This window comes from Protopterus annectens, chromosome 6.part0, assembly GCF_019279795.1.
Source record: "Protopterus annectens isolate FY-2018-M chromosome 6.part0, PAN1.0, whole genome shotgun sequence".
NCBI classification, from domain to species: domain Eukaryota; kingdom Metazoa; phylum Chordata; order Ceratodontiformes; family Protopteridae; genus Protopterus; species Protopterus annectens.
The window spans coordinates 937,280,949-937,304,301 of NC_056737.1; the positions used below are offsets into that span (position 1 = coordinate 937,280,949).

General features: G+C 46.0%; 1 protein-coding gene across 1 annotated transcript in view; it reads left to right on the top strand.

Annotated features, from left to right (window-relative positions):
* PPP4R4 (protein phosphatase 4 regulatory subunit 4) overlaps positions 1-23,353 on the top strand; it is a 2,733,238-nt gene that overhangs the window by 658,706 nt on the left and 2,051,179 nt on the right. Inside the window, exon 6 of the mRNA XM_044073596.1 lies at positions 16,473-16,579. Coding sequence (XP_043929531.1) covers positions 16,473-16,579 — 107 coding nt within the window. The remainder of the gene's footprint in view (positions 1-16,472; positions 16,580-23,353) is intronic.

The window sequence follows — 23,353 nt, forward strand, 5'->3', positions numbered from 1 at the left end:
TGAATCCTCCTTGGATTCTAGATCCCATTCGGATCTGATATCCCATCCATCCTGCATACCTCCTCCGAATCTGGACAACCTGAAGCTGACCGCTTGGCTGCTCCAGTTCCACTCTTGATCAGGACTCCCGGTATTTCGTCACCTGTTAAGGCAATTCTGGTGGCAGCTCATAAACCATCCACTAGAAAGGTCTACCGCAGCAAGTGGAAACGGTTTTCTTTGTGGGCGGAGCGGCAAGGCCTGAATCCCTTCACGGTTCCTCTTCCATTAGTGCTTGACTTTCTAACCACTCTTTTTAACGATGGTGCCAGCAGTTCCACAGTCAAAGTACAACTGGCGGCAATTTCTCATTATCACATTGGCCATGACTCTAATCCTCTTATGTCAGCCAAATTGTGTAAAAATTTTTCTTAAAGGTACTTTTCTTCTCAGGCCCCCTGTAAAACAAGCGGTTCCTCCTTGGGACCTCTCTCTGGTTCTACAGGCCTTGACCGCCTTCGAGCCAGCGGCTACGGTGGATCTCAAATTCTTGTCCTACAAGACAGCCTTTTTGGTAGCCATTACATCGGCCAAGAGAGTTTCTGAGCTTCAAGCATTATCAGCTAAACCTCCTTACTTGGTATTTCATCCGGACCGTGTCTACCTCAGGACCAACCCGTCCTTTCTTCCTAAAGTCGCTTCTGAAGCAAACATCAATCAATCCATTAACCTCCCTGTTTTCTTCCTAAATATGAAAACAAAGGTGAATATAAGCTCCACTCATTAGATGTTCACAGGCAACTTAGATTTTATCTAAACAGGACGGCTGGTCATAGGCAATCCGACCAGTTGTTTATTTCCTTTGCAAAATTTAATTTGGGCAAGCCAATTTCTAAAGTTTCTCTGTCCCGCTGGATTTCACATTGCATCTTATTGGCTTATCAAGCTTCAGGAAGGCACCGGAGGGTGTTCATGCCCATTCAACCCGGTCAGTATCTACCTCGGCAGCCTTCAAGGCTAGGATTCCTCTAGATGATATTTGTGCAGCAGCCACGTGGGCTTCATCTCATACTTTTATTTCCCACTATAAGTTGGATCTTGCATCTAGGGGTAGAGCATCCTTTGGCTCAGCGGTGCTCGGAATATCCTTCCATGATGGCGCCCAAGATTCAGGTAGCTGGGGACTCTGTCCCACAGGTTGCAGACAAATGAATATCCTACTTCAGATTTAGAAGTTATGTACTCACCATAACGTTCCATCTGAGTAGGTGTATTCATTTGTCTGCAACCATCCCGCCCTCCTATCCCCCTGGCCTTTCAGTTTCCTGCATATTCTATGTTACCCTTTTCAGGGTGTTGTTGCTTTGGCAAACTCGATCTGAGGTCATGAGGGTAGAGCAGGGCATTATGGGTGAGGGGAGGAGCTGAGAGCTTGGATCCATAGCTGGAAAACCATGCCGGTTCGGATCCGATATCGGATCCATAACCCACAGGTTGCAGACAAATGAATACACCTACTCAGATGGAACGTTATGGTGAGTACATAACTTCTAATTACTGGACCTGACTCCAGACCTGCTGTCCCATCCAGAGGATTTGGTTCATCCGAACCTTCATCATCTCAAGCTCACAGCTTGGCTTCTCCAATTCCCATGATTGCCTGGCATGCAGCATGCATCCCGCTCCTTTCCTGTCTGCCAAACCATTGTAACCCATCACAAGCCTTCAGCTAGCAAACTGTATCAAAGTAAATGGGAAAATATGCAAATTGGGCCCTAATGAATGAACTTGACTCTTATACAGCCCCAGGCCATAAAGTTCTGGACTTCTTAGCTACTCTCTGTCAATATGGTTCTTCAACCTCAACAATTAAAGTTCATTTAGCGGCAATTTTGAACTTCCACAAACGGTTCGAAGGATCATCCCTGATGTCTCACAAACTGTGTAAAGCCTTTTTAAAGGGAGTTATGTTAAGGCCCACTTTTAAAGAACCTATTCTTCCCTGAGATCTATCACTGGTTCTTCAGTCTCTTACTTTATCCCCTTTTGAACCATCAGCTACCTGTAACTTAAAAGTTCCTGTCATGGAAAACTTTATTTTTAGTGGCTATCACAGCCGTAAGAAGGGTATCTGAACTCCAGGCTTTATCCTCCAAACCACCCTATATCATTTTTCACAAAGATAGGGTTTCCTTAAGGACTAATAATTCCTTTTTACCAGTTTTCCTAACAAAGGGGTACTCCCTACATTTATTATATATTCACAAACAGTTATGTTTTTACCTTCACAGAACAAAAGACTTTAGAAAATCTGATCAGTTGTTTTTGTCCTTTTCTTCCCTTTCTTTGGGCAATTCATTTTCAAAGGTTGCCTTGACAAAATGGCTTAGAGACTGTATTACATTTATTTATCACTCTAAAGGGCTCCATCTTTCATGCAGTGTCAAAGCTCATTCAACTAGAGCGGTGGCAACTTCCGCAGTATTTCATACCAGTGCTTCTTTAGATGACATTTGTGCAGCAGCTACTTGGGCTTCACCTCATACCTTTATCACTCATTAAAAACTTGATCAAGTCTCCAAGGGACGGGCATCATTTGGTTCAATGGTACACAGGAATATTCTTCTGAGAGACCTCCCAAGATTCAGGTAGCTGGGGACTCTGTCCCACAGTCAAAGATTATGTGAAGATTGACAACATCAGATAAAGAAGTTATGTCTTATCATAAAGTTCCGTCTGTTTTGTCGATCTTCACTAATCCTAGACATCCCCCCTCCATCCCCCATCCTGAGACTCTTAGTGGTCAAATTCTTCAGGACTGGCTTCTAATTATGAACACATATCTGGTCTCTTCTTCTTATTTCCTATGTCTGCCACTAATTGTGGCAAACTCGATCTGAGGTAATTTTGAGAGGAGCATTATGAGTAAAAGTCTTGGTGCTTCAGCCTTTGTAGGATCGACCCAGACTTCTGTTTCAAGGGTCACCCCCTCGGTGCGGAGTGTGACCCCGGCTCCAAAGGAGTCTGCTTGTTTCAGTTCCAGGCTCCCATCTCTCTATGGGGGGCTTCCGATTCATGCAGAAGGCTTTGTCCATTGGAGACTCACAGTCTTTGCCATTCCTGTCTGGACCAGTTTCTACATCTCCTCGACCTGAGCTGCCATCCATCTCATCCCTAGGACAGAGGGCACAAAAGTCCTAGGAAAGGCATACTTTAGTGGTTTCTTCTGACACTTTCCTGGAACATCCCCTCGAGGAAGTACCTGCGAAGAAGTGCAAGAGTAAGCACTTAACTCCCTGGAGAAGTCTTTCGCCAAAGATACTGATTTTGATGAAGGGGAAGGTTCCCCAGGTCACCACCTGATGATGTTTCCTATGGGGACATCCTGGAAATCCTGAAACAGATGGGTGGCTGGTCTTCCATCCAACCTTCCTTGGAGGAGTCTGTATACCTGGAGGCTTTTCTTGCCCAACTCTGTACTTCTTGGATCTCTCTGTCCACTGATGATGTTATTAAACTGATCACTCAGCGGGCGTGGAAGATGCCTGACTCCATCAAGCCAATCCCCAGGAGGCCTGACATCCTCTCAGCCACTAAGGACGAGACACACTGGTCCAAAGGTATACCCATTAACACCATGATGATAGCAGCAGCCACGAAGAAAGAACTTGGTGAAGAAAGTCAGACTATCCATCCTCCTGACAAATAGTCTTTGACTTTGGATAGGTTTGGGAAGCTAGTTTATGCTTCAACGACCTTTACTCTCAGGTCCTTGAATTATATGTTGCACTTTACAAGGTTACAAAGGGATCTGATCCAGGAGCTCCCGGATACCCTCTCAGGAGCAATGGCTGAATTGGTACGGGACAAAGTTACCTCTCGGCTAGCAACCCTTTATGTGATTTCTAACTCATCCATGAGGTTGATTGCTCATGCAGCTGAAGGAATGGCTAGAGCAGTGGGTTCAGGTATAGCCATTAGAAGGCACTCCTGGATGCACTTTTGTGACTTTGCGGAGCCATTTAAAGCATCATTCGTCAATGCTACATTTGATGGAGCTACTCTTTTTGGTCCCAAGATAAAAGACTCACTAGCCAGATGTGAAAAAGATAGCAAGACCCTTTCTGCAGTAGGCATACATTTTTCCACTCCTCAGTGGCCTTACTTGAGGAACCAGAGAAGTGGGAGACTATGTTTTAAAAAATCCAAAGCAAAGACTTTCCCCGAGACAGAGGAGGAATTAATGGAAGATGTTGCCCCAGAGGCAGAAATGGACCACAAAACCAAGGGTCCAGAGAATCTTTTTTCTCTGTTACTTCTATCAGCACTCCTGGAAGGGGTCCAAATTGCCCTCCTCTCGAGGCAGTCTGAGGTGACTTTCTCTGCACCAATCCACCTGGAAACTACTAACAGTGGACAAATGGGTGCAGACAATAATATCCAGAGGTTGTGAAATCCATGTTCATTACCCCCAATCACCCGGAAAAAACTGCCGGATGTCCCACCGTCACAGGGAAGCATCAGTATTAGAAATTCAAAAACTGCTGTACAAAAGAGTCATCAAAAAAGTCCTACCAGACCAAACAGAATCTGGGATGTTATGTGATCCTATCTCGCCTACATTCTGTACTGATGGGCTCGGAGCCGATCTCTCGGCTCTGAATCGGCACGCTTATGCTATAGAGCGAGGCCTCTTATTGGCTGAGCTATCTTTATCCCAGGATGCACCACCACCAATTCCCCAGATCTCGTTTGCCGCTATCAAGCTTAGACGTGGTCTCAACTTGGCTGGGCTAAGTACTATTTATTTAGGCTTTTTCCTGTCAGAAATTTCCTTACTCTGAACCCAAAAGCTGTTTTAACAGCTATTGTTGTTATTTGTGTGTGTTTGGTTATTTTTGGTTGAGAAATTCGTAATTTTTTTAGTCAGGGAAGGTTACCCGTTTTAGTTAGAGGGGCCTTCCCCTGTTGCTTGCTTCTAGTGTCTCTTCCTGGGTCAAGTACCCGTTTAAGTTAGAGGGTCTTGACTCTCTTTCTTTTTCTCTTGTCTCTGTGTGTTTTACTGTGTAAAAAAAAAAAGTTTTTGTTGTTGAATTTGTTTAATTTAGAACTTTACCTGTGACTAAGTGTGGTATTTTCTTTCACTTAGATAGGTTCTGTGGCCTGAAGCAGTTATGTCTAAAGAACACAAACCCTCCGGGTTTAAGAAATGCACGAGGTGTGGGTTTAAAATGTCTATAACAGACGACCACTCCTCGTGCATTTATTGCTTAGGTGCCAAGCACCTACAAGAATCGTGTAGCATGTGCCACACATTCTCGTCAAGAGTCCTCCAGGAGAGGAAGAACAAATTAATCCTCAAGGGATTAATCAAGCCTTCCTTCGAGGAGGCTTTATCTTCCTCTCCGTCTCCTTGTAAAAAGAAGAAAGCGTCGGCTCTGACCAGTCAGTCGGAACCGACCGCCAAAAAATCTAAGCAGACTTCTCCATCGGCTCCACGGACTTCGGAGCCGAGGGTGGAACGGTCTGCCTCGATGCCTCCAGCCTCGACCCCTCTGGTTTCGGAGCCGAGGTCTGGGGCATCGAGAGGTGGGTCACCCTCATCGGCTCCACTGATATTGGAGCCGATAAGGGTTACCGGCTCAGACTCTTCCCCCTCGGAGCCGAAGTCCTTATCGGCACCGAGGGAAATTTCTTTGAGATCTTTTTCGGAGCCGATAGTTGTTGAGTCCTTTCGGAGCCGGTCCCCAAGCCCTTCGGAGCCGATGGAGAAATCGGTTCAGGCCCGATCGGTATCCTCTAGATCATCCAAGATGTCTGATTCTGACATCGACAGGGTGCTCCTTCGACTCTTCCAGTCTCCGGTGTTCCAAAAGCTAGTTTCGGCTCCAGCCCATTTGGCTTCGGAGCCGATGGTCCACTCCCCTACTGTAGTTCCTCCTCCAACAGCTTCGGCACCGTTGGAGCCGGTGCTGGTGGAGCCTGTGGAGGTGTTAGGGTCGGGCCCGACCCTTGCTCCAACTCCGGCTCTTGGGTCGGAGTTCAGTACACGGACGTCTTCCGTCGGCCCTGGGGGGGAGGCTTCGGGATTGATGCTTTCGGTCCCAAGTCTCCCTCTTGGTGCGTTGGCGGCGGGAGTGCCGTCCACTGTCGTGGCCACGGAGGTGGGACCCTCCCAGGATTCTGGTGGTCCCGCCTTCAGGGCTATGAGGAGTGCATTAGCCAAATCTTCCTTGGCTACCTCCACGGTTTCCCCAGCTCCTTCCCTGCATACGGAAACTGGGTCGTTGGCAGTCCCCCTGTCCTTAGACAGTGGAGCCCTGGGGCCTCAGGTAACCCCCGCTGGGGTTTCTCCCCCCCCCTTGGAGGTCCTTCTGAAGCCTCTTCGGAAGAACCCCCCAGGAAAAGATTGTGCAAGAGGAAGCACGTTGACTCCCCTGATGAGTCTCTGACATCTGACACTGATCTCGATGATGCAGAGGGGTCCCCTAGGTCGTCCTCGGATGATGTCTCCTTTGCAGATATCCTTGAAGCCCTGAAACAACGAGGTGGCTGGCAGTCCAAACCTCCCTCTGCTGATGAGTCGGTGTTCCTGAAGGCCTTCGGGGCTCAGCCCTCCGCCTCCTGGGTGTCTCCGCCCTTCGATGAGCTCTTGGATTTGATCTGTCGAAGGGCGTGGGAACACCCAGACTCTGTGGAACCGGTGCCTGCTCGTCCGAACAAGTTCCTCTCGGCGCCCCCTGAAAAAGAATTTCTAACCAAAGGTGTGGCTGTAGATGCTTTGGTGGTGGCATCTGCTACCCAGCAAGATGTAGCAGAGGCTTCGACGTCCGTCCATCCTCCTAATAAGGAGTCTAGGAGCATGGATCGGTATGGAAAGCGCACTCTCAGTTCAGCGGCCTTTACACTGAGGTCCTTGAACTACCTTACGCACTTTACCAGATTTCAGAGGGATCTGATTAAGGAGCTATCCGATACCCTCTTGGGTAACCTGCCTGAGGAGCTGGCCCAGACGGTTGGCTCTCAGCTGGCTACAATGTCGTCCATTTCGAACTCGTCCATGAGGCTCATTTCTTATGCGGCAAGGAGCGAGTAGAGCGGCAGTACAGGCATTGCTCTCGGAGACAAGCCTGGCTCCGTCTGTGTCATTTCATGAGGCCTTTAAGTCTTCCTTTGCCGACGCCTTTGATGGGTCCTCCCTGTTTGGACCCAAGGTAAAGGACACACTAACCCCCTGTGCACAAGCGGGTAAGACTCTGACTGCCGTGGCGGCACGATTTTCCACTCCCTTTCGGCCTTATCCCAAGGCTAAAAGAGGAGGGAAAATGTGGTTCCATAGATCTCAGAAGCCTTACCCCTCTCAGCAGGAGGATTCCCCTTCCAGAGGCAGAGGAGGGGGAAATTCTTCCGGAAGACGCCGTCGCAGAGGCGGCAGAGGCCCTCGCAACACTGGAGACCGCGAGTCCTTTCGTGGCTCTTCAGCCTTCCATAGTCCCTGAGGGATTGCCCGGCTGTGCAGCTCCGGAGCCAGTCGGGGGTCTTTTCTCGACGCACCTAAAGGCCTGGGAAGGTATCACTCAGGACCGATGGGTGCTTCGGATTATAGCCGGAGGTTACTCCATCCCATTCTCTCATCCCCCCCCTCAGTCCAAAAAAATCCCGGACCCGCCACACAGTCATCGGGATATCGCAGCCTCAGAAGTTTCAAAACTGCTGCAAAAAGGAGTCATCCAACCAGTCCCCGCAGACCAGATCGGATTAGGGACTTACTCAAGATTCTTTTTGGTGCCAAAAAAGACCGGTGACTTGAGGCCCATTTTGGACCTCAGCATCCTAAACCGTTCAGTCAGAAAGTCCAAGTTCCGAATGGTCACCCTACAAACCATTCTCCCATTGCTGGAGAAGGGTGTTTGGATGTGCTCCATAGATCTCAAGGACGCTTATTACCATATCATGGTTCATCAAGCGTCCAGGAGACATCTGCGCTTCAGCCTAGGAGGCAGTCATTTTCAGTTCTGTGCGCTGCCCTTTGGTCTCACCACAGCCCCCAGGGTGTTCACCAAATGTTTGGCGGTCGTGACTGCTCACCTGAGAAGTCTAGGATTCCAAGTGTTTCCGTATCTAGACGACTGGCTCCTAACTGCCACCTCCAAGCATCTACTATTGCGGAGCCTACATGCCACTATATCCCTGGGCAATTCACTTGGAATCACCTTCAACTGGCTAAAGTCTGTGTTGCTGCCATCTCAACGCATAAGATTCATAGGGGTAGAGATAGACTCAAGACGAATGCGGGTCTATCTACCCACAGACAGGATACTAACCATACAGGCTCAAGTTCGAGCCTTACTTCCCAGATCCAAAGCCCCAGCCAGACTGGTCCTGCAGCTATTAGGATCCATGTCCGCCACGGTTCTTCTAGTTCCCCTGGCAAGGTTGCACATGAGAATTCTTCAGTGGCTTCTTTCAGCTCAGTGGTCCTTTCAGGAACTCCCTCTCAGCCACCCCATATGGATCACGGAATCTTGCAGACGGGACCTTCGCTGGTGGCTAGTGCCCTCCAACTTGGATCAGGGACGACCCTTTGTTCTACCCCCTCCGGCGGCCATTTTGACCACGGACGCCTCCCAGACGGGGGGGGGGGGGGCATTCCCTGCGCAGGTCAGTCCAAGGCAAATGGCACTCGGAAGAGACTTTGCTTCATATCAATGTCTTAGAAATGAGGGCAGTGCTTCTGTCCCTTCAAGCCCTTCACGATTATCTCCCTCAGGGCGTAATTGCTGTTCACTCAGACAACATGTCAGTTGTCTGGTACCTGAACAAACAGGGAGGAACCAGATCCTATCCTCTTTGCAGAGAAGCCATGAGAGTTTGGGAATGGGCAGTCTCGACCAAACGATTCCTAGTGGCTACTCACATACCGGGCAAGTCCAATGTGATAGCCGACAGATTGAGCAGAACCATCCTCTCTCCTCACGAATGGTCACTGAATGTAACAGTGGCAAGTCAGATTTTCAGCAAATGGGGAGTTCCGTGTTGCGATCTCTTCGTGACTCCTCTGAATGCAAAGTGCAAAGAGTTCTTCTCCCTAACCCCGGCTCCGGGGAAGAGCCCCATGGACGCATTAGTCCATCCTTGGCCCAACGGCTTGCTTTATGCCTTCCCTCCAGTTCCTCTCCTTCCCAGAGTGATTCAAAAGGCATCTCTCTTAGGGAGCAAAATGATCTTAATTGCTCCTTACTGGCCTCGTCAAGTGTGGTTCCCCTATCTTCGGAGACATGCTCTGGAAGGTCCATGGTTCCTGGATCAGATCCCAGACCTACTTGTTCACCACTCGGGACTATTCCACCAGTCCCTACACACCTTAAAATTGACGGCTTGGCTCCTCCTCTTCCGACGATAGTCAGGAGTCATACATTGGATCCAGATGTTGTACACATATTATCTTCGGCCCATAAGTCTGCTACAAAGAAACTGTATTCCAGCAAATGGAAAAGGTTTGCTATTTGGGCTCAACTCCGGGGCCTGGACCCCATTTCTATTCCCGTAGCAGAGGTACTAAAATTTTTGACTTCTCTATTCAATCAAGGCTCTTCAGTTTCTACCATCAAGGTACAATTGGCAGCAATCTCTAATTTTCATAGGTTCATAGGTTTATACTAGGCTATCTGCCCTAAGGCATTTATAAGCCTAGCCCAAATTTTTGTGGCTTACGCCACCCCTTATATGAAAAAATACTGTGCCCATTAGTTTGTTGTGCCTCTGTCCAGCAGTGACACAGAGATGATTCCCGGGGTAAACCTACGATCTCCCATCCACAGGTCTAGATTTCTCTTGAACAGAGTCAGCGAGGTGCTCTGCCTCACATGGACCGGGATTTTATTCCACAGCATAGGGAGTCTCTGAGTGATAAATCTATCCCTCCAGCACGTCCTATTTATATCCGTGCTAAGGTTTAAGTCGCTTGCTCTAGTGGTTTTGGTGGATTTGGACTTTTTGAGGTGGAGCATGTCCATTAATTCCGGGTTGGACATGGCCTTGTATGTCAGGCACATGTCACCTCTGAGCAGACGGTATGCGACTGAATAGAGCTGGAGTTTCTTCAATCTGGCAGCATATGACAGATTTTGGAGTCCCTTTATCCTTTTGGTGAGGAACTTTTGGGGTCTCTCCAATTGCTGCAGAATGTCGTGTGAGATACATCCCGAATGGGGCATTGTACTCGATCATTGGTCTGATAAGTGAAGAGTACAGGGGAACAATGACCTCACTAGATCTGGATGTGAATCCCTTCATGATCAGGTGGGCAATGTAGAAGGTCTTTCTAACCACTTTAGCAACGTGAGTGTCAAAAGAAAGGCCACTGTCAACCTGGGTCCCCAGGTCCCTGATAACCTCTTCTGTGCTTAGTGGATTGCCACCTATATGGTAGCTTGGGGTTACCTTGTTTTTCCCGAAGGGTATGACTATACATTTTTTGGCGTTTAACTTCAGGCCATGGCTCTGGCACCAGCTATCTGTTTCCGTGAGTCCCTTCTGAAGGATATCCGTGTCCGATGCACTTTCCACAATGGCGCCCAGTTTGCAGTCGTCTGCAAACTTTGTCAGCCAAAGTCCTCCCATGTTGGCCTGTACTTCTGAGAAGTAGATGCCAAACAATAGGGGGCCAAGGACCGAGCCCTGTGGGACACCACTTGTGACCGGCTTGGAGTCTGACACAGCGCCAGCAACTCTAACCCTGTGGGTTCTGTCCTTAAGCCAGTTTGCAACCCATCTTGTGACATATGGGTTTACATTTAAGCTGGTAAGTTTTTCTACAATACCATGAATCCATAGACCCACCTTTAATGAGCAACAGATTGTGTAAAACCTTCTTGAAAGGTGCGTCTCTATTAAGACCTCCAATTTCTCATCCTGCACCTCCATGGGATCTCGATGTAGTGTTGCGCGCCTTGACTTCTTACCCCTTTGAGCCGGCAGCTACATGTGATATGAAGTTCCTATCATGGAAGACAGCCTTTCTGGTGGCGATTACTGCTGCCAGAAGAGTTTCAGAGCTTCAAGCTTTGTCTGTTAAACCCCCGTACTTGGTTTTTCACAAAGACAGAGTATCCCTCAGGCCAGATCCTTCCTTTGTCCCTAAAATTTGTTCTAGTTTCTGCTTACAGCAATCATTAGAGCTTCCAGTTTTTTTCCCAAAATACTCTAACAAAGCGGAGTTTATTTTCCACACACTAGATGTCCACAGACAGTTACGTTTCTATTTAGACAGGACCAAACAAACAAGGAAAACAGATCAGTTGTTTGTATCCTTTGCAGATAACAAATTGGGCAAAGCTGTCACAAAGGTCACTATTGCCAAATGGATCAGGGACTGTATTACTCAAGCTTATTTTTATTCTAACAAAGAGCTTACCACCTCTGTCAAGGCTCATTCTACAAGGGCTATGGCTACTTCGATAGCATTTCATTCTAAGCTTGCTATTAGTGACATTTGTGCTGTGCTACATGGTCTTCCCGCACACCTTCATTTCCCACTACAAATTAGATGTGGCATCTAGAGGACGAGCTTCATTTGGTTCCACAGTGCTCAGGAGTGTTTTCCAATGAGCCACCCGGGATTTAGGTGCTAGGGACACTGTCCCATCAGTACAGAATGTAGGCGAGATAGGATCACATAACATCTTTTAGTTATGTACTCACCATAACTTCAGATGTTTGGGATCCATCTCGCCTACATTCCTAATAACCCACCCTCCTTCCCCCTTCCTTGGAGATCAGAGGATATCAGAAGGTCCGAATTCTGTTGTTTCATCTTGAAACATCTATCTATGTTATATAATCAAGTTGTGCATGTGTGCATGAATGCGGACAAACGAGATCTGGGGAATTGTTGGTGGTGCATCCTGGGATAAAGATAGCTCAGCCAATAAGAGGCCTCGCTCTATAGCATAAGCGTGCCGAGTCGGAGCCGAAGGATCGGCTCCGAGCCCATCAGTACAGAATGTAGGCGAGATGGATCCCAAACATCTGAAGTTATGGTGAGTACATAACTAAAAGTTTTACTCAAGGTTCTTTTTAGTGGCCAAAAAAACAGGGGATTGGAGACCCATTTTCGATCTCAGTTAGTTCAACAAGGCAGTTCAGCTAACCAAATTCAGGATGGTTTCGGTACAGTCGATACTTCCATTCTTGGAAAAAGGCGGTTGTATGTACTCTGTAGACCTCCAGGATGCATATTACCATATAAAAATGGACAAATGCTCCAGGAGGTTCCTGCGCTTCCGGCTGAGAGCCAGTCATTTCCATTTCAGAGCACTGACCTATGGACTCACCACAACCCCCCAGGGTGTTCACCAAATGCATGGTAGTGGATATAGTTCATCTCAGACTGCAGGGCATTCGGGTTTTTCCATGCCTCGTCGACTGGCTTCTCACCGCTACCACCAGGTGTCAATTAGAACGGGCAAGAGATTATACTCTGCACCTCTGTGCATCTCTAGATATAACAATACATTTCGAAAAGTCAAGCTTACAGCCTTCTCAGAAGTAAGATTTCATCAGAGCCCCACTTAGACACAGTTATAGGAATTGCTTCTCCATCCAGAAAGACTACAGTACATCAGATCCCAAGTCAGACAAATTCTAAGAAAAAGAGTTCCAGCAAAATTAGTCCTGAAAGTATTAGGCTCAATGGCAGCAGCAATAACTCTTGTCCCCTTAGCAAGATATCACATGCGAATCCTGCAATGGTTACTTACGTCCTAGTGGTCTCTGATGCACCAGCCAGTGTCTTACCTAATAGTGTTTACAATTCACTGCAAACAAGATCTTATGTGGTGGCTCCACTCCAATCAGATTCTCTTGGGGCAACCTTTCTTTCTCCCTAACCCCAAGCCATAGTAACTACGGATGCTCCCCAGATAGGGTGGGGGGACATCATCTGGGAAGAACAGTCCAAGGCACATGGTCCCATCTAGATGCCAACTTGCACATCAATGTTCTAGAGATGATGGGAGTGCTGTTAGCATTGCAAGCATTCCAGGATGCCCTCCCTGTAGGAACAGTAGCAATTCAGACAGACAACATATTGGTGGTCTGATATATCAACAAACAAGGGGGAACCAAATCTTACCCATTGTGTTGAGAAGCCCCTCAGAGTTTGGCAATGGGTGATTTCTTCCAACTGCTTTCTCATAGCAACACACATTCCGTGGAGCTCCAACATGATAGCAGACAAGCTGAGCAGAATTATTCTCATGTCTCACAAGTGGTCTCGCAATCCTGTAGTGGTGAACAAGATTTTTTGTCACTGGGGCGAACCTTGCTGTGATCTTTTTGCCTCACCTTTAAACAACAAGTGCAGAAGTTACTTTGCCCTAATCCCCCCCAGAGATGCTGTATTTCATGATTGGCCTCCCTGTCTTCTCTATGCCTTTCTTCCAACTCCCCTGATATCGCAGTTTCTAAAGAAAGCCAAGAGGATGGAAAACTCAATAATTCTCATTGCCCCCTTCTGGCCTAGACAGGTTTGGTTTCCTTTCCTCTGTCCTCACCTTCTTCGGAAACCATGGATTCTGGACCCAGCTCCAGATCTGCTGTCTCATCCAGAAGGCATGGTTCATCAGAATCTCCAACATCTCAATTTCACTGCATGGCTTCTCCAATTCCCATAATTGCAAGGCATCCTTCCCTTTCCTCTGCTGTCTGCCAAATTATTGTGGCTCATCACAAACCTTCAACTAGGAAACTTTATCAAAGTAAATGGGAAAAATATGCAAACTGGGCCCTAAACAAAAAAATGGATCCTTATTCAAGCCCATTTCATAAGGTTTTGAATTTCTTAGCTAACCTGTACCAAGCCGGTTTCTCTGCATTAACGATTAAAGTTCATCTAGCGGCAGTCTTAAAGTTTCATATGGGATTTGATGGCTCATCTTTAATGTCACACAAACTTTGCAAAGCATTTTTAAAGGGACCCGCATTTAAAGGACCAATTCCTCCTTGAGGTCTAACATTAGTCCTACAGTCCTTTACTTTGTCTCTCTTTGAACCATCAGCAACTTGTGACTTGAAAGTTTTTTTCTTGGAAAACTTTATTTTTGGTGGCTATTACATCTGCCAGAAGAGTACATGAACTTCATGCCTTATTCTGCAAACCTCCCTACTTAATTTTTCACAAGAATAGAGTTGCTTATAGGACCAATCTGTCCTTTTTACCAAAGGTAGTTTCAGAATCAAATATAAATCAGACAATTCATTTGCCAGTCTTCTTCCCTAATTTTACCAATGTTGTATCTTTCGGCTTTTCCCTGTTAAGGGTCGCCACAGCGGAACTCCAGTCCGCTAATGATTGGCAGTAGATTTTTATGTACCGACTTGCCAGGCCTGACGCACAACCTTCAACAAAGGTACGCCCATTCACGCATGTCTCCACACAGAAGACGCTTTAGCTGAGAATCGAACAGGACAACGTCTTACTGTGAGGCGACAACGCTACCGCTAAAGGGGAGTGTTCCCTTAATTTGCTAGGCGTCCACAGACAACTACATTTTTACCTTCACAGAACAAAAGAATTCAGAAAGTCTGACCAATTATTTGTTGCATTTTCTTTTCTATCTTTAGGTAATCCAATTTCAGAGGTATCTTGGGAAAATGACTTAGAGACTGTATTACTTTTATTTCTCAGTCAAATGGGCTCCAACTTCCATGCCCAGCTAATGTTCATTCAGCTAGAGCGGTGGCAACTTCTGCAGTATTTCATTCCAGAGCATTCCTGAATGATATTTGTGCAGAGGCCACTTGGTCTTTTCCACATACCTTTATCACTCATTACAAATTGGATCAAGTCTCAAGGGGACAGGCATCATTTGGTTCAATGGTGCTTAAGAATATCCTTCCGTGAGACCTCCCAAGACTAAAGTAGCTGGGAACTCTGTCCCACAGTCAAGGATTGAGTGAAGATTGACAGCATCAGATAAAGAAGTCATGTCTTACCATAACGTTCCATATGTGTTGTCAATCTTCACTAATCCTTGACAGTCCCCCCCCCCCTCCAACCCCCATCCTGAGACTTAGTGGATCGAATTCTCCTAGAACTGTCTTCATTATAGTGACACATATCTGGTCTCTATTTATATTTTTACTTCTTAGCTGCCATTAATTTAGGCAAACTCGATCTGAGGTAATTTACAGAGGAGCATTATGGGTAGAGCCTGGCTCAAGAGTTCGGAGGGCGCAAGCTGAAGTAAATGGCCGAATCGTTTCTGAGGCTCGGAACGCAGTCCACAGTCAAGGATTAGTGAAGATCGACAACACAGATGGAACATTATGGTAAGACATAAATTCTTTTTCTCTTTTTATGGTGACTGTTTCAGTAGGAATCTTGTCTACTTGGTCAAGTGTACCAAGTGTCCTGCCTTTTATATAGGGACGACGACCTACTGCTCCCTTTGGGAGCATATTCGTGAACATGCAGGAACAATGATACCAGTGCTTTTACCAGACATGTATACAAGGCAGGGTGTGACCATAGTTTTTTTTTTTATGGTTTTACAACTCATGAATATCAAGAAATGACTGGGTGATATTAGGAATAGGACTGAAGAGTGTGAAATGCATTGGATAGTTATGTTACAGTCAGGTAAGGATATGGACAAAATTGTATCTTTAAAACCATACTTAAAATCACGTGATTTGTTTAGATTAATTTTTATCGGATACTTTGTATATGTCTGTGGTCTTAAAAAGGTTATTTTGTATCCGGTTTAATATATTGGTCTGAAGTGTTGACAGATGCGAAAGTGCTTAACCTGTTTTTACTTTTTAATATTTTATTAAAAGCTTTATTTGTTAGTCAAGCTGTGCAGCAGTTTTTTCCTGTGTTGTTGAATTTCATTTTGTTTTTGGGAACTTATACTGCTACAGCCTTCGTATGTGCCTTGGTTTGCTGTAATTAGAAATTATGGTGAGAAAATATTTTGTTAGTGTTTACATGATTAAAAATTGCATATCTATTATTGTATGTCAAATATTTGCTCTTACAGATATCTGGCTTGGCTATATTTTGCTTTTTTGTTTGATCCATTGTTATATTGTGATTTTCAGAAAAGCAAATAAGCAAAAAGTAAAGCTTTATCCTACTAGACGTTGAGGCTACAAATTATTTTGAGAAGCATTAGTATTTTGTGCCACTGAAGCAGTAGTTGTGTCTTTTTATTATGCATATGAAAATAAGAAAGTGCTTTCTAGCATTTCTTTAAATGTGAGCCCATCCCCTGTCACAGGGAGTCAAAGGAGGGAATACTGGGTACTGGAAGGCTGCCAGTGTGGGTTTGTGCAGGCATAAAATTCATATGCCACTGAAGCAGTGTGAAATTACATCTACTGTTACAGGTAAGTAGGATGCATAGTTAGAAAATCTATGACTTTTATAATCTGTTTGTATAAAATGTCAATAAGTTAAATATTTATCATGTTTGTTTCTTTACTAGATTCTAAACCCTCTAGTTACCAAAGCACAACTTTGTCAGACAGTTCATTCACGTTCAGCAAGCTGTAAAATATTGGGAAAGATTGCTACAAAATTTGAGCCACATGTGTAAGTGTTTGTTCTTTCAATTTTTTTTTCTTATAAATTGAGAATCAGTAGTAAATAATGCAAAGTTAAGAATAAATACATTGCAATGATAGTGTGATATACTCACAAGCTTATTAGTTTATTCTACAGGAAGCTTTCTCAGATTATTTTAATTAATCATATAAATGTTTCCATACATTGTGAGATGATAATGTACTTGTGATATAACATCATCCACTTCAACTTTTTTTGTGAGATGTAGGGCTATGATTTTTTCTTCAGCAATATCCAGTGTGGCACTAAATCATACATATATAGACTTCTGCAAGCTGACCTACCAGAGCTACTAGAGCTACCACTAACCTAGGTTCAGCTAGTGGTCTAGAAGTCAGAAAGCTGGCTTGGTGGTCAGAGGAAAGATGAGATGTGATACTGTCAATCTTGCTTTTATTCTCATGTATGGGTTGGCTCCTATCCCTCAAATCTGTCTCAACCTTATACAAAAGCTTGTGGCCTTCAACCAAGCTCTCAGGCACCCTTCATTTCCCAGAATACACATCTCCAATACTTCAGATGTCATTTGCCACCTCGCTTAAGACGTGGTCATTCACAGAGCTCCAGGCTAAGTTTATAATTTTTTTCTATTATTTATATTTTCAAATACCTGTGACTTGTATTTATTTATTTTAGATTTGTTGACCGGGATTGTCTGACTGAGCTGAAGAGCCCTTTTGCAGCGGAGGCCCGAGGAGAAAAGCTCCAACATATTGTACAATTTTCATTATAAATTATTAAACAGCAATGTTACAGGATTATTGCAAGGCATTAAGTAGCAGTACAATGTTATATAGTGTCAATATTTCTTTACCCTAGTTCTTTCATAACTCGTTTTGGAAACCCTCCTGTTCTTTATACTGAATTTTTATCAGTAAGTCGAAAGAACATCATCCCCCCAACCCCGTAAATCTAACATCTGTTTTTTAATAGGATTTCTTTCTTCTAATACAAAAAAACTTACTGTCTTCCTTACACACAAACACACACACACGCATATATATATATATATATATATATATATATATATATATATATATACTTCTTTCCATAGTTTAGATTTTAGGTGCTATTGTTTTTTGTGGTTGTTTGCTAGTTTTAGCGACTTCCTTACATTGATTAGTGTTGCTATTGTTTTTTCCTTTTCCCTGTTGGTGGTTAATTGAAAATGTCTCAAAAACCTGATAAACCCTTAGAGTTTAAAAAGTGTGAGAAGTGTGGTATAAAAATGCTGTTAAGCAACACACACACGCACACACCACGCACACATACACACACACTGTACTCTGTGTGTGCATTGCTTAGACCCTTTGCACTTGCAAGAATCTTGCAGCATTTGTCATGGCTTCAGTCAACATGCCATATTAGAAAGGAAGAATAAGCTAATGTTGAAGGGTTTATTGAAAAGCCCTTTTTCTGAAGCGATTTCAGACCATGAGTCTACAAAATCCCCTTCTTCAGCTAAATCTGATAAACCACAAAAGACTCCTCCGTCAACTTCGAAGGTATCATTGGAGCTGGCACAAAAGAAGGCAAAACTCTGTGCTCTATTATGTACTTTGGAGCAGAAGAGAGTCTGATCCAAAGGTTCCTTGGAGTACTTAGTGCTTTCTGTTCTGACAACCCCTGCTCTGATGCCGAGTCGGAGCCAAGACCAGTCTCCCTCAAGTGAACCAGTTTCTTCTAGGTTGTCTTCCCAAATATTGGCTAAATCTAGGTCTCTGACCCTGTCTAACAGGTCTACTAGGAGCCTTTCAGACGATGATATGAATAGGGTAGTACAGATGTTACTTAAGACACCGGCACTGGCCAAGTTGTTGGATCCGAGCCCTACAGCTTCGGAGCCATCAAAGTCTGTCCCTGTTGAGACTATGAGGAGAGCTTTGACTGTTTCTCTGTCTCAGACTCCGTCCTCTCAGGGTCTTCCTCCCCCTTCCCTGTCAGTGCATTCTTCCTCTATTTTACCCCATCCACAGGGACAGAGGGGCCCCAAGCCTCAGGGCGTACTTCAGGGAACCCCCCCCTTCCAAAACTTCCCTAGATTATCTCACTGAGGAAGTCACTCCGAAGAGGACTTGTAAGAGGAAACATCTAGACTGCCTGGAGGAGTCTGTCACTTTGGATACTGATCTCGAGGAAGCCAAAGGGTTCCCACGGTCACCACCTGAAGATGTCTCATTTGGAGACATCTTGGAAATACTTAAACTGAGAGGTGGCTGGCAGTCCAGCTCCCCTTCAGTGGGGGAATTGGTATACCTGAAGGCTTTCAAGACCCACCCTTCCACCTCCTGGGTGACCCCCCCCCCTTTTGATGAGCTGATTGACTTAATATCTCGTAAGGCTTGGAAGACCCCAGATACCATAGATTCTGATCCAAGGAGGCCAAATAAATACATCACATCACATCACCATCTGACAAGAATTTTCTTTCAAAAGCAGTAGCTGTGGATGCCATGGTTGGGGAGGTAGCCACCAAAAAGGAACTTTCTGAGACCAGTTCCCCTATCCACCCTCCTAACGTACTCTAGGATGATGAATAGATACGGGAAGTTGGTCTTCTCTTCAGCAGGCTTTGCTTTTCGCTTGCTGAATTACCTTACCTACTTTATGAAACTTCAGAGGGATCTGCTAAAAGAATCGACAGATACCCTAGAAGGAGCTGTAGCTGAGGTGGTCATAGACAAAGTAGCCACTCAGTTTGCCACTGTAAATTCAGTTGTTAATTCCTCCATGAGACTGATTTCGTATGCAGCAGATGGAGTGAGTAGAGCCGCAGGTTCAGGTATCTCTATTAGAAGGCAGGCCTGTATGCGACTTTGCGATTTTGTGAAGCCTTTCAAGTCTTCATCTGCAGATGCCTTTTTGATAGCGCATCTCTTTTTTTGCTGAAAGTGAAATAAAGATGTGAACAAGAAGGCAAGACCTTGTCTGCTGTAGGAGTCTGTTTTTCTACTCCAACCAGACCCTATCCCAAAGGTCAGAAAGGTAGCAGAAAGATGTGGTTCCAAAAATCTCAATGGTCTTTCCAAGACACACATGGTGTAAGTTCCCTGAGAGGCAGAGGAGGGAACAATAATGGAAGACGCTAACCTTGTGGCAGGGGTGACCCACAATACCAGGGCCCTAGAGACGCCTTCTTTGGCAAGCCCTTTCAGTGCTCCTGAATGGAGTCCCGATTGTCCACCTCTGGAGGCAGTCGGGAGTCTGCTGTGTCTGTACCCACAAGTCTGCCAAGAAATTACAAATGACAGATGGGTGCAGCTAATAATGTCCAGAGGTTATTTCATCTCCTTGTCTGAAACAGAAAAATCCCAGATGTGCCACCCAATCAAAGGGATCAAGCAGTCAAAGAAATTCAAATCTTGCTAAACATTTGCATACTTAGATGACTGGCTTCTAACCACCACGGCCAGGCATCAACTCATAACGGCAAGAGAAACTCCCTTACACCTTTGCTCACACTTAGGAATCACCATAAACTATGAAAAATAAGGTCTAGAACCTTGTCAAAATTTGTTTTTCATAGGAGCTCATCTAGATACAAGAAAATTGATAGCAAATCTTCCCTCTGACAGAATGATGTCATTGCAAAATCAGGTGAAAGTACTGATTTGCAAGAAAAGAGCGTCTGCAAAATTAGTACTACAGGTCTTGGGAACAGTGGCAGCTTCAATATTATTAGTGCCACTAGCCTGCCGACATGTATGAATACTGTAATGTTTGTTGTCATCCCAATGATTCTTTCTAGAACTTCGAGTGTCTCACCAGATCTTGATTACAGATTCATGCAAGAAGAATCTTCAGTGGTGGATCCATTCCAGTTGTCAGTCTAGGTCGTTTATTTGTACCCAGTCAGCCCCAAGCCACGGTGACCACAGATGCCTCCCAGATAGAATGGGGGGGCATTATCTGGGAAGGTCAGTCCAGGATACTTGGTCCCCTTATGAGGCCCATCTGCATATAAATGTTCTAGAGATGAGAGCAGTGCTCCTAACGTTGTAAGCCTTTCAACACTGTCTCCCTCTGGGAACAATAGCAGTCCAGTGAGACAACATGTTGGTAGTCTGGTATATCAACAAACAAGGAGGAACCAGATCTTACCCCCTTTGTCAGGAAGTCCCCCCGAGTTTGGTAATGGGTGATGGCTTCCAACAGCTTTCTGATCGCAAAGCACATTCAGGGGAAATCCAGTGTCATAGTAGACAAGCTGAGCAGGGCAATTTTGATGCCTCACGAGTGGTCTCTCAAACAAGACATTGTGGAAAGAATTTTCCTGAAATGGGGCTAGCCTTGCTGCGACCTGTTTGCTTCTCCAATAAACAATAAATGCAGCAGCTACTTTGCCCTAATTCCCCCTCAGGGGGAAACTCCGAGAGATGCACTTGTTCACAATTGGCCCCTGGGACTGCTTTATGCTTATCACCCAACACCCCTGATTCACAAATTGTTACAGAAAGCAAGCACGTTGAAGAGAAAAATCATCCTCATTGTCCCTTGCTGGTGGATTTGGTTCCATTTCCTTTGGTCTCATCTTCTGGAAGAATCATGGGTAGTGGATCCGGTTCCAGACCTACTCTCGCATATGCAGATAAATTTTCATCCCGAATTACAGAATCTCAAACTGACAGCATGGCTGCTCCAGTTCCAATGATAATCAGGTATCCTCTACATTTGAAGTAGTTTACTTCATTTGGTCTTCAACCTGTGGGATACGGATCCGTACCGGATCCGAGCCAGCAACTTTGCTAGCATCAGCTTCGAGCTCCAAACTCCTCCCCTTACCCATAATACACCTCCACTGCCTTCTTTCCTCAGATCTCATGTGCCGCAATTTGCTTTTACATCGTGTCTTCTGAGCTCCAACTAACAGTGGGTTTAAAACCTTTTCTTGAGTAGGTAATTTTCAAATTTTCTATCAGTTAGTGTAAGTTCCCCTTCTCCTCCCCTCACATTGGCATCAAGTGTTAGTGTTTTTAGGTAGTTAGAGTAGTTGGTTCTGTGGTGACCCCCCTCCCCAGTGTTGTCTATAGACTAGTGTGGTGAGTGGGCGTGGGTGTGTGATCTTTTAGAAAGAATTTGTCTGTCTTTTTTCAAGACTATCTTTCTAAACTTAGCATGGCTGAAAAGCTTGTTTTCAAGCACTGCACAGAGTGTGGCCATAAGCTATCCCCAGCGGATGGCCACACTCTGTATGTTTTCTGCTTGGGTGTGGTCCACCTTAGTGTGGATTGTAGCGTTTGTGCGGGCTTCAACCCCTGCACCCTAAAGAATAGGAATGCCAAGTTGGCCCTCAAAGGTCTTCTTCCTCCTTTCGACTCTTTTCCTCGATTTCAGCTTCAGTCACAGCAGCTGCCTCTCCCTCCTCTCTTCCTCTGGCTTCTCCTCCTTCCCAGGCTGGGACTAAACCTCCTGTACCAAAGCCTGTGGTAGCGGAGCAGAAGAGAGTTAGAGAAAGGGAGAGAGAGTCGAAGACGAGGGAAAAGAGATAGAGGTCCCCAGACCTCGCTTTTCCAAGCAAGTTAGCATGGATCCGTGACTCTATCTCTGAGGTTCTCCCCGGAGCCGGAGGAGACACATCCAGCCTCTCGGTCCTCGGTGCCCCGACCTGTCAGGTCGGAGTCCGTGGCCTTGTCACGGTCCACCCGCTCCTTATCCGATATGGATCTGGTAAGATGATGAGCTGCTTTATCCATACACAGATCCAGATGGGGGTCTTGCCAGCCTCCCCCTCCCTCTGGAGAGGGGAGCTCACTTGCTTTCTTTCAACCCATTTCTCCGATCCGACCTTTGGGTTCGTAGTATTCGGATCCGAGGTTGGCTTTGGTCAGGGGGTCAACGCCGATGGTAACTGTTTCCTCGACGCCGACAGCTGCCTGGAGGGTTTCAGATCCGACCAGCTCGGATCTGAGCCGCTCTGAGCTGGAGCTTGGGTGTTGGATCCGAGGGAGTGGAACCTTTTCCATCAGCTCTGAGTTTGCCGGGCCAGGTTCCCTCCCTCGGAGCGCCGTCCAGTTCAGGCCCGGCTCCGATTCTCGTGTCGGACCCAGGGAGACCGACCTCCGTATTGGTTTCTCAGGAGGTTCGCTCTCCTTTGGCATTCAATGTGGTAGAAAGGGTCCTCTCTGTTGGATCGAGACCCCTGACCACCCCTTCGGATTCCTTCCAGACCCCTTCAGTTCTGTCTGCAGTCCCCATCGTCTTACCAGAGGGACAGCCTGTGCTCAAAGAGCCCCAGATGGTTCCCCCTGAGGAACAAATGGCTTGTGAGTGCCCCCCAGAGACCCCCACCGGGGATGTGCCTCACAAGCATACGTGTAAGAGGAGGCACTTGGACTCCCCCGAGTCCCTCACTGAAGACACAGACTTAGATGATGGAGAGGGGTCCCCAAGGATGTCTCCTTTGGAGACATCATGGAGAGCCTGTGCCAGCGGGGAGGTGGTTGGTCTGCCCCCAAACCCTCTTCTGATGAGTCTGTGTTCCTGGAGACTTTCGGCATGGGCACATCTACTTCCTGGGTGTCCCTTCCTGCAGATCCTTTGGTGGATTTGGTCACTTCGTGGGCATGGAAGGAACTGGATACCATGGAACCCATACCAAAGCAACACGATAAGATCCTTAGCCCCCCCAATAGATAGGCCTTCTTGGAATAAGGGCTCCCCCGTGGACACTATGGTGGTAGCAGCGGCCACTAAGAAGGAACTTGCCCAGGAGAGTTCCTCGGTCCACCCTCCTGATCGAGA